We start from the raw sequence: 18,613 nt of genomic DNA on the forward strand, positions 1-18,613 counted from the left end.
TTCTATTTCATCCCCCAGACTCAATGTGGCCTTTATAGTCACATATCAACTCTAAATATATTCCGGCTTGGATACGGCCTGCATTTCTTGCCCTTCTGTTCTTTCTCTGAAAGTCCCCAAATTTCCTGATTTTCTTCGCCTAGAGAACAAAGGAATAACAACAATAATTGAAAATTTGAAATGAATTCACAGTATAAGGGTGGTGCACACGCGCTCCTTTTTTATCTGCTAATTTATATGTCTAGACTGGGGGTGGCTAACCCTGGTCCAAGGGCCTGATCCTCTCCCGCTTGCTAATATTTTGCCGCCCCCGCCCCCCCCAGTGACAGTGGTGGCCAAAAGAGAGAGTAAACATAGCACTGTGTGAGTGTGGAGAGGTTTAAACCACTCCATTCAACTTAGCAGCTGCTCTTCCCCCTTGTATTCTGCAGTACGGATGCAATGATTGCAATGAATCTAATGTAAAAGAAGAGTCAGGTTTAGGAGAGGTTGAATTCAAACATGAATAAGAATTCATTCCCAGAAGGTCCAAATGCAGTATAAAAGGGATGCCTCCTGAATGGTTACAGCATGGGCCGTGTGTACAGCATACGAGCCAAGTAGTTTTAAAGAAAGTCCAACAGAGGTCTAAACATGCCAATATCAAATACCTGTGTTAAAGCAATGCCATGAGCAAAAATACAGAAGGGGTGTTGGAGGAATTGGACTTGGTAAAAGGTACCCCTGCCCGTACGGGCCAGTCTTGACAGACTCTAGGGTTGTGCGCTCATCTTACTCTAAAGGCCGGGAGCCAGCACTGTCCGGAGACACTTCCGGGTCACGTGGCCAGCGTGACATCACTGCTCTGGCGAGCCAGAGCTGCAAACGGAAACGCCGTTTACCTTCCCGCTGGTAAGCGGTCCCTATTTATCTACTTGCACCCGAGGGTGCTTTCGAACCGCTAGGTTGGCAGGCGCTGGGACCGAACGACAGGAGCGCACCCCGCCGCGGGGATTCGAACCGCTGACCTTTCGATCGGCAAGTCCTAGGTGCTGAGGCTTTAACCCACAGCGCCACCCGCGTCCCTAATTGGACTTGGAGGAAGGGGTTAATTTTCTTCATGATTACAGATCACCTCATGTATGAGATAAGATAACAGGTGCAAGGCCTGTCAAACCAGTTGCTATGGCAACAGCCCAGTGCCGCCTATATAAGCGATTGAGGTAAGTCAGCTCAGGATGCCGGGGTCTTGTGCTGTGTGTTGAGAAGTGAGTCAGAGTCGGTGTTACACCTTGAATTGTTGAAGCCTCAGAAATACTTTGTACTTGTGTATATATGTATCTGCAAAGCCTACAAGCTGTATGTATATATCAATGTCTGGAAATGTATTACTGAAGCCTTATCTTCTGCAGCAGTAAACTATTTTGGACCTTAACCTGCCTCTGTGTGTGATGGTAACTGAGGGCAACTTCTGTTATGGGGGTATCTCACAACACTGTAAACTGGACCATCCATCCATCCTTCTACTTTATTAGGTGTTCTGTAATGTTTTCCCAATTTTAATACATCAGTGTGTCTGGAGGGGCACTCTTGCACTCTTGCACAAACAGGACAAGACTCCCCCTCCCTCAGAAATTTGTGATATGGAAAGTTGCAGGATTCTAGCAGGAAATTGTAGGCCACACACTAATTGGAAATGAAGCGGTATGTCTGCCCTGAAGTTTTTGCAGCTGCAAACAGTATTGAAAGCAAGATCACATTTAACTTCCCTAATACCATTATGAGCACAAATCAAAAATGCAGAATAAGGAGGACTTCAGGATGAGGTAGCTGTATCTTCTAAAGTCTTCTGTTATAGTCCTATTACTCACCTGGAGAGCGCAACGTGTAACCAGGCAATTATTTGGTAGCAGTGGCGTAGCGTGGGTTGTCAGCACCCGGGGCAAGGCAAGTAATTTGCGCCCCCCCCCGCTGCACTGTTCCTCCCCCAGATAGTCCCCTGCTCTCTCTCCGCACCGCACCGCACTGCACCGCACGCCTGGCACCCTCCCCTCCACAGTGGGTGGTGACCCGGCGGCTCGGATCGGATTCGTACAGCCAGCACTGCAGTGAGAGAGAGTGAGTGAGCCAGGTAGGGGCAGAGAGCTGTGAGTGCGAGCGCGCCCCCCCCCGATGTTGCGCCCGGTGCGGCCGGCCCCCCCTGCACCCCCCACGCTACGCCACTGTTTGGTGGCATTTTTTGCCCATATAAATCCCATTAAGGGGTGGGGGACCCAAGACGTCTAATACCTGAAAGCATCACAAAGAGTGTTGCTGAAAACACAGTATATGATGGGATTGATGGCACTGTTTAAAGATGGCAGATTCTGAATAATCACTGCGGCGTAGAAGCGTTCTTTGGTTTCCGGGAGGACGCTGAAGTTGTCCAGAATGTCAAAGAGAAAGTAAGGACTCCAGCAGAGTACAAAAGCTGCAAGAAATCAAGGAAATGGTTTGGAAAGTGTTCAGTTTTAATGGGGAAAGTAGCACTAGGAGATCTGGGCAAAATTGGCTTGTCTACTCTCACAAGTGTTCTGTTTTTCTCACTAAAAAAGGGGAATTGCTTTGAAATCTGGTAAACCTTTGCATGGCGGTTCTATGTAGAACCAACCTGTTGAGTTCCAGCTGAAATCCCATCTATTAAAGTGCAGGATTCAGCTGCAAATATACAAAGCTTTAAATAAAATAAAAATGTAACAACTTATTTTAATGGCTGGCCATCATTAAATACTGAAAGGACATTGCTTTCTAAGCTGAGAGCCTCAAAGGCATTCCTACATCTGCCTCTGGCTCTCAAAGAAGGGAACTAAGTGTTTCTCTTTGCATAATCTTTTTGTTGCAAGTTCCCTGAGGTTCATCGGCAAAGGATCAGGAATACTGGTGCAGCCTTATTTGCACATCCCATCTGCAAAGAAGAAAGTGCATAGCACACCCTCCTCCTGTTATATCAGTTTGCCAGTCCCTCTGGACTAATCCGGACAAACAAAACACTGAGCGACAGCAATATAATCACATTAAACACAGATGTGTAGCCAATTAAATCATTATCAAATGCCAAGGAGCACTTTCTCCTGTGTCCCCTTGCATTAACAGCCAGCCTAATTGAATCAATATAAATTCCAGCACCTAAGCCGGGGATTCTTCAGTTTTGCATTTGATAGCATCTGCAGAAAATGCATATTTAAGTTTGAATAAGAAAAAAAGGAAGCCTAATCGCTTGGCTAATGGAGGTCACTCCTTCTGTATGCTTGCAGACAGGCAGATTAAAAAAAAGAAAAGCTTACAATGGAAATCAAAGAGCATAATGCTTGCAGCGTATAGTTTGCATAAAAAACCCTCTGAGGTTCAATACTTTGCATCTCAAGGCAGGGCTGGGAAAGACTCCTCAAGAACTCAGTGGCAGATTCACGACGTAAAGTTAAAGCACATTCAATGCACATTTAAAGCACATGGCATCGTACAAAGTATACTGGGAATTGTAATCTAAACAGCGCCCAGTATACCTGAAGGAGCGTCTCCACCCCCATCGTTCTGCCCAGATACTGAGGTCCACCTCCAAGGGCCTTCGGGTAGTTCTCTTACTGCGAGAAGTGAGGTTACAGGGAACCAGGCAGAGGGCCTTCTCGGTGGTGGCACCTGCCCTGTGGAGCGCCCTCCCACCAGATGTCAAAGAAATAAACAACTATCTGACTTTTAGAAAACATCTGAAGGAAGTCCTGTTTAGGGAAGTTTTTAATATTTGATGTTTTATCGTGTTTTTAATATTCTGTTGGGAGCCACCCAGAGTGGCTGGGGAAACCCAACCAGATGGGCAGGGCATAAATAATAAATTGTTGTTGTTTTGTTGTTGTTATTTTCACCCTCACAGAACTCCACTTCCCAGCACACTTAACAAACTACAGTCCTCAGGATTCTTTAGTGCAGGTTTCCCAAACTTAGGTCTCTGGCTGTTGTTGGACTACAACTCCCATCATCCTTGACCACGGGTCCTGCTACCTAGAGATGATGGGAGTTGTGATCCAATAACAAATGGGGACCCAAGTTTGGGAAACCCTGGGGGAAGCCATGTGCTGATCTGCTCCCAGGGTGTCTTGGCAAGTTACGGCAAATATTGAGCCAGATCTTAACGCTGGGTGCCCAGATGTTGCTAGACTACAACTCCCATCATGCCTAGCGAGCAAGACCAGTGGTCAGGGTTGATGGGAGTTGCAGTTCAGCAATATCTGGGGACCCAAGGTTGAGAAAGGCTGATTTAGATGGACCAGCAGCCTGACTAGTACAAGACAGGAGTGGCGAATCAATGACCCTTTAAAAGTTGCAACTCTAAGTAGTTCTGGGTTGCCCTGGGCAAGATAAAGCAACTAACAAATGTAATAAAGAAAAATAATAGATAATAAACAGGGGCGATGGAAGTAGTGGTCTAGCAATATCTGTCGGCATAAAGGATCCCACCCAACTTTCTAGGACACTATCCTGGTGCTTATCATGAGCTTTTGCTTCTTTAAAATTGTGTGGGGCTGCTTCTTTAAAGAAACTGTTAAAATCAGTTTTTTCTTTATTGTTGTTGTTGTTAAAAACTGATTTTGAGATAACTTCCTTTGGTTGCTTTTGTGAATTTGTGTAACCCACCGAAAGGTGACACAGGAAAGTTTGAAATAATTCAATAAATGGTATGAAGCACAGGGACATACCAGAAATGGGAGTTTTGCAACCCCCAGTAGAACTACTTGGCAAAAAATCTATTTTGTTGCTATACAGGTGGTTCTAAAGCTTGTAGAGATTTCAGGGGCTTGGAAAACCGCGGGGGGAAATGACCCTACTCTACGGAGAAATAAGCACTCATTTAATATTTCATGGGGGTGGGAGGGAGGCAGAACAGAGTAGGTAGAACAGGACTTGACTGTGTTGATGATAAAGGCAATCTGTGACTGTGTTGCCATGGAGGGAGGCTTTAATTGCCGTGGAAGCGATCTCAGCTATATCCGCTGGGTGAGTCAATCTTTACTGCAGCACACCAGGCTAAACAAAACAGAATCCAAAATGCTACTTCAGCCTATCTCAGAAAAGGGCCAGCGGCAATGATTGCATCTTTGCAACTTTCACATTTCTGTCTTGTCACAATTTAAGTGGAGAAGGACCCCTGCTCAGAAGATATGAAACCAGTAGATATACAGTGGTACCTCAGGTTAAGTACTTAATTCATTCCGGAGGTCCGTACTTAACCTGAAACTGTTCTTAACCTGAAGCACCACTTTAGCTAATGGGGCCTCCTGCTGCCGCCGCGCCGGCAGAGCACGATTTCTGTTCTCATCCTGAAGCAAAGTTCTTAACCTGAAGCACTATTTCTGGGTTAGCGGAGTCTGTAACATGAAGCGTATGTAACCTGAAGCGTATGTAACCCGAGGTACCACTGTAGTAGTCAAAGAGAGATCATCAGGGGGTATGGGCTGGGTGTTCATCAGTATGCGGATGATACCCAGCTCTACCTCCCTTTCAAATCAGAACCAGTGAAGGCGGTGAAGGTCCTGTGCGAGCGTCTGGAGGTGTCTGGAGGATGGATGTCAGCTAACAAATTGAGGCTGAATCCTGATAAGACAGAAGTACTTTTATTGGGGGACAGGGGGCAGGTGGGTGTGGAGGATTCCCTGATCCTGAATGGGGTAACTGTGCCCCTGAAGGACCAGGTGTGCAGCCTGGGAGTCATTTTGGACTCACAGCTGTCCATGGAGGCGCAGGTTAATTCTGTGTCCAGAGCAGCTGTCTACCAGCTCCATCTGGTACGCAGGCTGAGACCCTACCTGCCCGCAAACTGTCTTGCCGGAGTGGTGCATGCTCTAGTTATCTCCCACTTGGACTACTGAAATGCGCTCTACGTGGGACTACCTATGAAGGTGACTTGGAAACTGCAATTAATTCAGAATGTGGCAGCTAGACTGGTGACTGGGAGTGGCCACCAAGACCATATAACACCGGTCCTGAAAGATTTTCATTGGCTCCCAGTACGTTTCCGAGCACAATTCAAAGTGTTGGTGCTGACCTTTAAAGCCTTAAACGGCCTCGGTCCTGAATACCTGAAGGAGCGTGTCCACCCCCATCGTTCAGCCCAGACACTGAGGTCCAGTGCTGAGGGCCTTCTGGCAGTTCCCTCACTGCGAGAAGTGAGGTTACAGGGAACCAGGCAGAGGGCCTTCTCGGTAGTGGCGCCTGCCCTGTGGAATGCCCTCCAAGCAAATGTCAAGGCAATAAACAACTATTTTACTTTTAAAAGACAACTGAAGGCGGCCCTGTTTAGGGAAGTTTTTAATGTCTGATGCTGTATTGTTTTTAATATTTGGTGGAAGTCACCCAGAGTGGTTGGGGAAACCCAGCCAGATGGGCAGGGTATAAATAAATTCTTGTTGTTGTTGTTGTTGTTTCATACTACAGTGGTACCTCCGGATGCGAAAGGGATCCGTTCCGGAGCTCCGTTCGCATCCTGAATGGAACGGAAGACGCGGCGGTATGTCTGCAGGTCGCATTTTGCCGCTTCCGCGCATGCATGTGACGTCATTTTGAGCGTCTGCGCATACACGAGTGGCGAATCCCGGAAATAATGCCCTCCATTACTTCCGGGTTGCCACAGAGCGCAACCCAAAAGCGCTCAACCTGAAGCACATTCAACCTGAGGTATGACTATACAGGTGGGGAATTGAGTATTTTTGAGAAAGCCACAATACGTTAAATAATAAAAAAAGCATCAGCATTCACTCATGCAATCCCTTTCCTGCAGTTTGAACAATTACAGCCCAGGAATCGTTTTCTCACTTTATCTGCTGCTTGTGTAAACGAACAAGGCATGTAAGAAGGGTCTGCTGGAACAGGCCAATGGCCCAGCGTCCTGTACGCACAGTCTGACTGCACATCCCTCCCTTCCTCTCGTTCCTATTGTCACTGCAATCCACATTGAATTAAACTACAGTTTCTTGTTCAGTCTAAGACAGGGAAATGTCACTTTACAAACAAGATCTCAAAACAGAATCAAACTGTGGTTTCAGATCCTGGTTGGTAAACTGGCATTAAATCACAGTTTTCTTATTTTGCAAGTAAAGAGCTGGCCCAAGTGTGTGTGTGTGTGTGTGTGTGTGTGTGTGTGTGTGTGTGTGTTGCATGCAGGCTTGGTGGTTTTATGAAACCAGGAACGTTACAGCGAAACCAGTCCATTATCCACTCCGCTCGTCATAGCAGATATAATCCTTGGGAAAAGGTCAGCACACAATAGCTTTTTAATAGCATCTCATAATTGAATCTTGAAGAACCCTCAGTTACTAAGCAAGCTAATGCTACTTTGTCTTATGGTTAGGCTTGTCTGTAAAGTTTTATTTTGGTGCAGAGACTGGGGCTTCTCAGCGATGGAAAACCTGATTTACTGTCTTTAAAAATAAGAAAAGAAAACAGTATACATTCTTGCTTGAGTAAAAATGTGGCTATCAAAGGCTGAGGCAGTCAGAAGAAGCCGCTCTTGCTGTGGCAGCAGAAGTGAAAGAAGTGAAATGGATGGAATGGATCTGAGACAAAACCATGGAGGCAACTCTGGAGCCTTCCACAGAGCCATTTTTTAAAAAATAAAGTCTTTCTCTGGTCACTGATGTCTAATTAATTGGCATATGTCGTCACTTACCAAGAATTATTACCACACTGTACTTGATAGCTTTGATTTTAGCCTTTGATATGAGTCCCCGATGGGTGTAGCTAGCACAGAATTTGCCATCTGCAAAGAGAAGAGAAGGGAAAAATAAATTTAAGAAATGCATAGCCAAGACTGAAATGTGTCACCTAAAATTTTTAGGCTGACCAATCTCGAGCAATTTCGCAATACATATACCATCTATAATATCATCTAACCTATCAATTTGTCCCATTAGTTATTGATTCTTTATCTGAATTCTTACGCAATGCACAGTCACCTAGCCTATCACAAGGACCTCAGTTATGCTGAAGCATCTTAAAAACAACACAACACACACAACACAACACAACACAACACAACACAATCTTTTGAGATTTTTTTTTATCATAGATGTGGCTATATGCTTTTTAAAAAATGTAAACAGCTATCTGATGTGGCTTTCAACAAGTTGCGAAGACATCTCCCTTAGCTACCAGCTGTGAGGTAAAACAATCTCCTCGGTCCATCCTGCTGCAGAACAGCCAACATAATAGTGCACCGTGCCAATTTTTTGTGAGGTTTGATTTTCAAAGCAAAGCTGTAAATTGGGGAGATTTTAAAATGTTTGCTGACACCACCACTCTCACAATTTTGATGCCGGTTCACAGCCTTCCAACTCCCAATTTACTGTTCCTGCCTTATTTTTTATTTTATTTTTTGCAGGGGGAGAGAGATGTTAGAGATACAGATTTATTTATTTTTAATTGTTTATAGCCAATGACCATATGCTAGAGTTAGGCAAGCAGTCTTGTGCCCACCCTGAAAAGCATATTAAACCTGAACACTTGGAAAGTTTTAATGAAGCTCTCTGAGTGTTCAGCTTAACACTTCCTTTGGCTGGGAGCCCATTCTACTCCCACGAGGGCTAAAAGAGCTCACCTTGAGGAAGAGAGACAAGGTAGCAGCTTGCAGAGGGCTCCAGTAATGAAGAAAGAGGCCTGTTAATGCCTCCCCTCTGAAAAATGATGTTATGGGCATAATTTTCTGCTGAAGAATAATTGGGTATTAGACATTCTCCATATGGCCTTCATAAGCAGAATCTTTGCTAAGAGCCTTGCTGTAGGTCTACTTCCAGTTTTGTTTTCCAACTTAGATGAAGCATTATTCATGATCTGTGGTAGTCCCCATAGCTGGGTCAACATTGGCCTTTAGGATCTGATAACATTGGATAATACGATCCAAAGGTCTTTTCCATCCCTACAATTCTATGATCCTAACAAATTGTGGCAATTTCGAGAGGGGTAGCTGCTGTGTGCGTTAAGAAGTTGCAGAACTTCTTGATGTTTTTTGATGCAATTCTATGTTACTTTGTAGCTCAAAGATTTCATCTGCTTAAAGCAGCAGCAAGAGAGATGTTTGGATCCCGTTCTGAGCTCGAAGCATGGGTACCCCCAACAAAAAATTAAAAATTTGGCTGTGTAATTTGGAATTAATGTGATTTGGAATTAATGCGATTTGATTAGCCTGTTAATAAAAATTATTTGGGGGGAAAATTTCATCTGCGAAGCCTGCCAAAACTGAAACTTTTGAATTTAAAATTTCACACTCCAAACGGAAATGTAAATGGTGCTCCAGAATCTTCTCAATCAATTGGCAAAAATGGAAGAAACCACAGACAGTCAGACATTTGGGAATATTCTGCTATAACTGATCAGCTTAATCTTGGTCAATATTTCTATCCATGATGAACTTGGAAGGATTTCTGGAAATTCTTAGTTTAAACTTTTAACAGAGCACAGCTTTGCATGAGATAACTTGTGGAAACCAAAGAAAAATAAAACGCTAGAAAAGCTAATTGTGAATTCATTAGAATGTATTAACACAATGTTTCTTTTCCTGTCTCTAAAGCAGTAATTAAGGTAACAGTACGCTTGGCTCAGTTTTTTTCCTTTCCTTTTCCTTTGAATATTTACAATGTTTATTTGATTAATTAGTGTTTCAGAAGAAAGAGTCTTGATTTTTCCCTTGCTTACATTAATCTATTTCAACCACTGTTGATGGATTTTAGGTCCTCAGTTAGGAATTAGTGTGTATTTTTCATGGGTTATGCTCAGGTTATTAGGATAAGACTTCACTCAGTCATTTTCTCTTACTACTTCCAGGTAAAATGACTAGGGTCCAGCCAACCTGGTGAGCACATGTTTAAATGCTTTTGGCAATTTAGCCCCTGGCAGCTCATGGAGATTTGATCAACAGTGGGCTTTTTAATGATCTGTGGTGTCAGGGGTTCAGGAGCAGAGGCACAGGAAATGGAGAGCGAGGGGGAGGAGTCCGAAGGAAATGGCAGCGATGACAGCGGTCCGAGGTCTCTGAGTCTTTCCAGCGAATCGGAAGATTCACAGAAAGGGGCTCCCAGGGTCAGGGCAAGGGGGGTGCCTAGGGGGACACCCCAGGAAGAAGGGGCCAGAGGGGACTCAGAGAGCAGCAGTTGGAAATCAGGACCAGCGTCCACACCAGAGTGCAGTAGGGGGGAGGAGTCCCAGGCATCGGGATCAGGCGGCGCGCTGCCAGCAGGAGGACAGGAGGCAGGACTGGCCACGCCTACATCGGGGAGCGAGGAAACGGTCGAGAGGAAGGTTGAAGGCTGGGCGCGCGCGCCAAGTTCAAATGTACAGGAGGGCGGCGCAGTTGGCAGCCCGGATAGGGAGCCAGGTCCCAAAGCCCGCCGAAGAGAGAGGGAGGAGTCAGGGGGGTCAACGTCTGCGTCGGAAGAGTCCAGGAAGGAAGGGACCCCGGGGGGTAGCAGGACCCAGAGGAGAAAGGAGAGACGGAAGAGGTGGAGTAAGGCTAGAATCTTAAACTGGTGTACAGGGGGCGGAGATTCAGATGGAGCTTCGCCGGTCTAAACCCTAGACGTAGAGCTGGGGCGCTCCGGCTTGAGAATGGAAACTGTACTTCAATAAAGACTTTTGTACATTACTACCGGCTAGCGTTGGTCCTCTGTGAGCTGGGACCAGGAGCCAGCTCTGACATGTGGCAACTGCATACCCACTTTCTTTCAATGTCATTAGTTTCAATGCTTGGGTGTGATTGCCCCAATTCACTTACCTGAGCAGTTGGAAACAATGACAGCGTGAGCTTTGCTCTTAACCCATATTGTTCGGATCACAATGAAGTAAATAACGCTACAGTTGGGGAAAGAACAGAAAACAAACAAGTTAGCGTTTCTTTAGGATGGGATAATTCTAAGTGTCTCATCATCCTAGTGATATAAGTAAAAAAACACAACTGCTCATTTTCCCTTATGGGGGTACCCAAGAGCCCATATAGAGTCCTTTTGCAGGTCCTCTATCGGTAGGAGAAAATAACAGAGGCCAACCAGAGAATATTGAGAAGCAAAGCAGCTAGTAAGCCTGATCTTTATTGATCTGTTGCAACAGGGTGCTCCCCTCACATGCAGGAAAGGCGGAGGACCTTGAACAATGGTGTGCAAGGCCTCATATAGACATTTTAAATTCCCTGCCCTGGAGTTCAAGACCACCCCTTCATACATCATACATATATCACAGAAGGGGTGTAGCCCAAGACCACCCCCCAGATACATCATACCTACATCACAGAAAAGGTGGTCTACAACAGAAATCTGAGTGTGTTGTTTTTACCCTGTCTGCCCGGTTACCTGTTAATGGTCACTTGACTGGATTACCTGGGGAGCCTGACCATTCTTTTGTAATGATAATAATTAATTCCTGAGCTAGGTCACAGGCTCACCCTATTCACACCTTAAATGTGCCCTTAAGGCAGGAATTGTGACGACAGAGACAATGAGGAGGTTTCTGCATTTCCTTCGACCTTGTAGAGAAATATTTAAGGTGACTGAAAGAGTCAAAATGGCTTTAGGACTTTTCCTGTGCGTTTTAGACCTGTGGTTTATATATTTATATATGTGTTTGCTTGGTACATTTATGATTATATATATATATATATATATATATATATCCTAAAAAAAATTTATAACACCAATTTGTCAGTGTGTGTATGCTTGTAGCTGACACAATGTGACTTTTGATTTAAGCCATGAAGTTATCCAGAAGTTTAACCTTAACACCACTTCCAGTATCATCAAAACCTGATGGTGCAGGAGGTTGGAGGCGATGCAGAAGTCTTACAGCCTTCACTGCCCTCCAGGTAAGTGAAGAAGGCAGTTCAAAGGATGCTTCAGTGATGACAATGAATGAATGAAACTTGCATGTTTTTGTGGCAGCTCTAGTTACAGTGTTAAGATGAAACTGTAAGGAATAACTACAAAAATTCATCAAAATGGTTAATACAATTCAATAAAGTATTAGCTTTATTGATCCGGAAGCGGTACACCGGCTCCCTCGGCCAATAAAGCGAGATGAGTGCCGCAACCCCAGAGTTGGTCACGACTGGACCTTTACCTTTACCTTTAAGAAGAAAAGAAGTTTCCATGATGGCAAAGATATTAATACCCACACTTCTGAAGCTGGTGTGTCACCAACTTTAATGATCTTGGCTCCAGCCAGGAACCGCATAATTAAACCAAATGTCACAAATGGAGAGATACCTAGCTCCATCAAAGTGCCTGTCTGATGCAAGAATGACGCTCATCCAGTAAATTCAAGATTCTGTTGTTGCTGGATGCAGCTTTGATAACTAGGAAGCTGAAAAGGAGCATATGTGTGGAAATAAATGAATGGAGCTAGAGAGGCAACCAAACATTCAGTTCTGTAACTTTATTTCATCGGCCTGCCCTTGCCTTCTGCACATTCTGCCAGATAGGTATGGCCAAAGTGGAAGACATTGGCCTTCTTTGAGGTATGAATGGCAGATCATTCTGCCATGGTAGCAAGCCAACATACCAAGTTGCTTGAAGGAAAAGAGAATGCAAAGAAAGCAAGGCAGAAAGAGAGTGGGCTTGTAATTTGGCAACCCTACCCAAGAAAGCTACTTGTTATTCATTTTCAATTCCTAGGATGGTATGATTGTTCCAGATAAATAAAGCCATCTGAGGCCCTGGATCTCTCTTCAGGAGACATCTGTGAGTTATTCTTTTCATATTATAAGAAAATTACAGGGGTTTTTGAATAATAAGGATAAGGAAGATGAAGCATTTATAAATTACTTTCTGAGTGTTCGGCAACTCACATAGATTATTGAGTAATCTTTGCAACAAATTTCAAAGGGACAGCCATGTGCTGTAGGCATGTGTGTGTGTGTGTGTGTGTGTGTGAACAAAACTGACACCTTCATAATGTACACAAATCAGCACGGAATAGTTTTGTGCCTTCTTCATGTGTGGCAGCTTTCCTTCTATCCCAGTGCTAAAAAAACAGGCATCCAAGTCTGGATTAAATATTAAAACATAGGGTAATATTCAGTAAGTTTTATTCAAAATGGACTTAATGAAGTGAATGGATTGATCTATCTTAGTCATGCCCATTCATTTTAATGGGTCTACTTTGAGTAAAGGTTGGTTGAATACTACTGATAGGAAGTGACAATTTGCACCTGGTCATAGGATTCTCTACTATGGTGAGGTGTTTCGTATTTCTCTTTCAATTATAGAGATTATAATATTACTATCATATAATACCATATGCAGATGGCATTCCAATTTTATGCCAACCTCTGCCTTCTTTTAGCCTCCTTTTTGGTACACGGCAACAGGTCCCAGTTCAATACATTTCTTATACTGAAAAATCGATTTCACAAAACCTCCCGCCTTAGGAAAGTACATAGGCATAAATTCATGTGCAAACAAGTGATCAAATCCTATTAACCTTACTGGACACCCATGAGCAAGATTTAATACCAGAAATCTATAAACACCTGTGCTCAAACTTCCGGGAATATGACACCACTTGAATATATCGGTTTTATGTATTGTGAAGCAAGAGATGATTGTACTTTGTATTTCTTTGCATTCTCTGCCCTTTCAGATATATTCAAATGCAAAAGATACTGATTTGCCCTTCACAGGAGGCTGTTTTCCACTTTGACATTACGTTGCTTATAGGATGTGGCAGAAGTAGCTTTCAGAACAGAATGTATGGTTGTCTCCTTTGGTTTAGTTTCATAAATGCGCTGCTTTTCAGCTTTATAGCTCTTAAAGCTGCACGAAACAAGATAAAAATGGTCTTGAACAGTGATGCATGTGGTTCCCAGGTCTGGATCATGGAGGTGTTTGGTTCAAGCGCCTCTTGTGACAAGTCTCTCTTACCAGGGCTTTAATAACTCTTCACTAATGTGTTTGCCATTCTAATGATAATTTTAGTTGAGTCCCTGTAATGCCTTCAGATAAAGCAAAATATGGGACACGGGTGGCGCTGTGGGTTAAACCACAGAGCCTAGGACTTGCCGATCAGAAGGTCGGTGGTTCAAATCCCCGCGACGGGGTGAGCTCCCGTTGCTCAGTCCCTGCTCCTGCCAACCTAGCAGTTTGAAAGCACGTCAAAGTGCAAGTAGATAAATAGGTACCGCTCCGGCGGGAAGGTAAACGGCGTTTCCGTGCCCTGCTCTGGTTCGCCAGAAGCAGCTTAGTCATGCTGGCCACATGACCTGGAAGCAGTACGCCAGCTCCCTCGGCCAATAAAGCGAGATGAGCGACGCAACTCCAGAGTCGGTCACGACTGGACCTAAAGGTCAGGGGTCCCTTTACCTTTACCTTTAAAGCAAAATATGAAAAGGAACCAAGTCCGCACACCTAAAGACCTATGCAGACATTTAATTCCTCCCTCTTTTGCTCTTCCAGTTGCCTTTTACAAGTTGGAGGGTGATGCCCCAAAACGTACGTATCCATGTGTTTCAGAACCCCAGTTTCCCCCATTTATTTCAATGGAGGAAACCAATATGTGCCCTTCTTCCTTTGTGTAACTATGCAGATTAGTGCCCTCCATTGAAATGAAGGTGGAATCTCACCTGAACGTGTAACTCAGGTCCACACCTGGAGTGAGATAAGTGTGTGTGAATGCTTAGTAGAAGATCCTTACCTGATAATAATCAGAGGAATGAAATAAACCAGGAAGGCAACTGTGGTCATGTAGGGAATCCAGTAGGAGTCATCAGGCCAGGCAGCCCAGCACTGCACTTCGCCATTGGATAATTGCCGCTTCCCGAATATAATCAGCGTTGGAATTGAAAACAGGAAGGCAAGGCCCCAGGCAACTACAATGAGGATTTTTGCTTGCCTTTCTGCTCGAGAAATAAGAACAAAGTATTGTATTACATGTGCAGCTTATTCAAAGAACAGACCTGGATATTGAGGAAAATTTAGAGGGGTGAATGAGAGGCAATAGAGTTACTTACCCCCAGTGTGGGGAGAAACTTAGCTGGTTGCATTCTGTGAAATATGAATGACTATCTGTGTTCTGTTTTAGGATTAAAATAATTAGGGATGGTTTATCAAATATATTACCATGCGGATAACTGGGAGCTCTGCCAAACACTGTAGTCAGAAAAAAGCTTGCTGCAAGGTGTTTTTGAGATTTCAGACAAAGAATGGCCAGCACAACAGCTGGGATTCATTCAATTCCAGGGAGCTCCAGAAACAGCAAAACCCAAACAAGCGTGGTCACCACTCCGTGGCAGAACTTTACTAGGCTCCATGTATGAAAGATCCCTGGTAATCCCAATTAACATGATTTCAGGGAAGCAGGAGAGATCTCTGCCCAGCCTTATCATCAGCACATGGTATTCTCAGGCAATCTTGGGGCCCAAGAGCCTCCAAAATGCCAGGGCCAGACCTGGAATAACCTCTATGTTTTCTACCTAGAGGGATTTTCTTCTTCTTTTTAAGTGATAAAGCGTGTTCTCCTTCATGGAGAGCACATGTTGCGGTGGTGGGCCGCCAGGACACTCCAAAGTTGGGGGCGGGATAATTGTTCATTGGCCACTGATGTGATTGGGGCTTCCCTTGTTGTTGGGAAGAATTTAATGTTGCCATTTGTTGATTGACAGCCAGAAATGCTAAAACTCCTTGCACCAGGCTAGGGCTTCCTCTTTTCGACCGTGCATCGGATTGCCCGTCCCCCCCCCCTCCCTAGAATTAGGGTTGTTCGCTTTGACCTTGCTATGCCTGTCATGGGGTCTTCAGCTCTTGGGGCAGGGGCCCAGTAGGAATTTTGTCCATCTGGCTGATTGGCTGGGGCCATTTGGTTTTTGCCTACTGCGTAGCAAATCGTCACAACTTGTAAGGTTGCGGTTAGGCATTGGTTTATGGTTTGGTTGGTTGAGGGGCATGGATTGGCTGTGCCTGCCTCTCTAATGCTGCTGCTGCAAGGGATTCCGTTAAAGGAATTGGGAGCTAACTATTGCTTGTCCACTCTGTCAAGGGGGCTCGGGCCATAGCAATGAGCTCCTGGTTGCATTTGGGGTGAGGGCAGGTTCCCTGCTCCGCGTAACCCCCAAGTGTATTCCCCCATTCTGACTTTCGCATCGTGCGGAATGTCAGTCTGTCCCCCATGGGGGGGGGCAGATAGTCGCAACCAATGCCTAAGGAACCACTCACAAATATGTATTTCAATAAAGTTGTGGCCAAAATTATGCCAAAAACCTTAAACAAAAAATGTTGTGTGATGTGTGAGTTATTTGGGGTGGCCCTGGGGACCTCAACACGCAAATAAAAAAATGCTTCCATTTGAACTGTAGCAGTTTTACAAAGGAACTATTACATGATTTTGCTGGGTTTGTGGCTCACTCTCTCACCCTACTTTTAACAATGTGCACACTGCAAAGGCATGGCTATTTTCCGGGTACAACAAGGTTTAGGAATGTAAGTGGGGGAAGCAGGTGGCCCTCAATTAGCCCAATGAATGATCTCAATGAATGGGGTTTGTTTGTTTTTATTCCAGCAGGCATTTCAAATGAATTCTGAATTTTATAGCTAAGTTTCTGCACGTTGCTTAGAGATGACTGTGATTAACTGGTATATAAATTGTTGAAACAAACAAACAAATTTAAAAACCTACTTCCATCCACCACTGCCTGCAATTTCAGTGTTCTGCAGAACACAAAATCCCCAATTGTGATTCCTTTAATGCAACGTATAGTATTGTTATAAGGTTTATGGGGCCTGGAGTCCCCTTCTAATTCCAGAGGGGGATTTAGGGCATGGAGCTTGGGAGCACCGGCTTGCAACTATGATGCAGAATGGAAGGCAAGAGGAAGGGGCACCGAATGTTGGCATCTCACAGGGCACCCCTGAAATTTGAGACCCCAAGGTCACCCACTGGTGCCAGACATTGAATTTAGCATGTTAAAATACAAGTCAGGAGCCAGCTTGGTGAGTCTTTGGCTAGGACAAAGGGAGCGGCTCTATGCCAGAGGGCAAATGGGCCCTCATTGGAGAAAAAGAAGAATGTTGGGATGGAGTTTTTGCAGTGATGTAAGAACTGGCAATATTCAGCAAGATGGAGAGAGGGTGAGAGGCATGTTTTGAAGCATGTTTGATTTCTGCTTGAAATCTGGGCAGCGGCTATGGAAAAATCAAGACCCTTTTGGGGTGGCAATGTTCTGAACCCCTCAACTGCAGGCTCGGGTTATATATATATTCAAGAAGGACACTGACAAACTGGAACGTGTCCAGAGGAGGGCAACCAAAATGGTCAAAGGCCTGGAAACGATGCCTTATGAGGAACGGCTAAGGGAGCTGGGCATGTTTAGCCTGGAGAAGAGGAGGTTAAGGGGTGATATGATAGCCATGTTCAAATATATAAAAGGATGTCACATAGAGGAGGGAGAAAGGTTGTTTTCTGCTGCTCCAGAGAAGCGGACACGGAGCAATGGATCCAAACTACAAGAAAGAAGATTCCACCTAAACATTAGGAAGAACTTCCTGACAGTAAGAGCTGTTTGACAGTGGAATTTGCTGCCAAGGAGTGTGGTGGAGTCTCCTTCTTTGGAGGTCTTTAAGCAGAGGCTTGACAACCATATGTCAGGAGTGCTCTGATGGTGTTTCCTGCTTGGCAGGGGGTTGGACTCGATGGCCCTTGTGGTCTCTTCCAACTCTATGATTCTATGATTCTATGATTCTATGATATGTGTGTTCGTAAATAAACCATATATCATAAAGACACCACAGTCTCTGCTCAGCCTCATTTCCCCAAAGGAAACACAGAACTTTGTGAGTAAAGCGTGCCTGGAACCCCTGAGGTCCCTGAGGTCTCACGCTGCTGTGAAGATTGGGGCGGGGTGTAACAGTCTCATTCATGTGCCATTATCACATTGTGTACTTCCCTGCCTTTCCTCCACACCAGAAGTAATGAGGGGAGAGCTGGGTGTGTTAGCCCGAGCTCCTTGGCCGAAGGGTAGAGTAAAAATCTACTTGGCAAGTACATAAACATGATTGGATGCCACAACCTGGTCAATAATATGGTGTCACAATCACAAGAATGTTCACATTCTTTAGGATAAAGAATGCTGTTTTCATCAGCAGTCAATGTTCAGAATAACATTAAGTCTTGCCTAAATGTTTCTCTGCAGAGCATTTTTTCCAGATTTAAAAACCACTCTGTTAGTTGTCTTCCTAATAGCAAACCTTCCACTGTCCTGCAAAGTTCCGGTTGCAGTTTTTTACTGACACTGGAAGATATCATTTCCCTATATCTCCTACACAGACAGATTTTTACTTTATTTTAAACTAATACTATGAAGCATTTCACTGGTATAAATGGAAGTCCCACAACATTTTAAATGACATGATTTAAGTTTCAGGGGTCAAACCAATTAAAATTTTTGAATTCCCCACTGAATTTCCACCAGGCATAAAATTTCAAACATTTTATCATTTTATTAACTTTTGGATGCCTAATGGCCCTCTCTCACCAGAGTAAGAAAAAAGGAAGATATTCATTAAGTCAAATATCTGAAATGATTGCAATAATGGTTGTAAAATGCCAAAGGCCAACACCACAGATATTTGAAAAATGG

The 18,613-nt window shown here is 44.3% G+C and overlaps 1 protein-coding gene across 3 annotated transcripts in view; it reads right to left on the reverse strand.

Moving 5' to 3' along the window:
- NPSR1 (neuropeptide S receptor 1) overlaps positions 1-18,613 on the reverse strand; it is a 68,042-nt gene continuing 49,429 nt past the window's right edge. For all 3 annotated transcript variants that reach the window (XM_083407104.1, XM_083407106.1, XM_083407105.1), the window contains 5 exons: positions 14,677-14,878; positions 10,772-10,848; positions 7,676-7,765; positions 2,269-2,449; positions 1-139 (listed from right to left, as the gene is read on the reverse strand). In XM_083407104.1, coding sequence (XP_083263230.1) covers positions 52-139; positions 2,269-2,449; positions 7,676-7,765; positions 10,772-10,848; positions 14,677-14,878 — 638 coding nt within the window. In that variant the 3' untranslated portion in view covers positions 1-51. The remainder of the gene's footprint in view (positions 140-2,268; positions 2,450-7,675; positions 7,766-10,771; positions 10,849-14,676; positions 14,879-18,613) is intronic.

This window comes from Podarcis tiliguerta (genome assembly GCF_965153285.1).
Source record: "Podarcis tiliguerta genome assembly, chromosome: 12".
Lineage (NCBI taxonomy): Eukaryota > Metazoa > Chordata > Lepidosauria > Squamata > Lacertidae > Podarcis > Podarcis tiliguerta.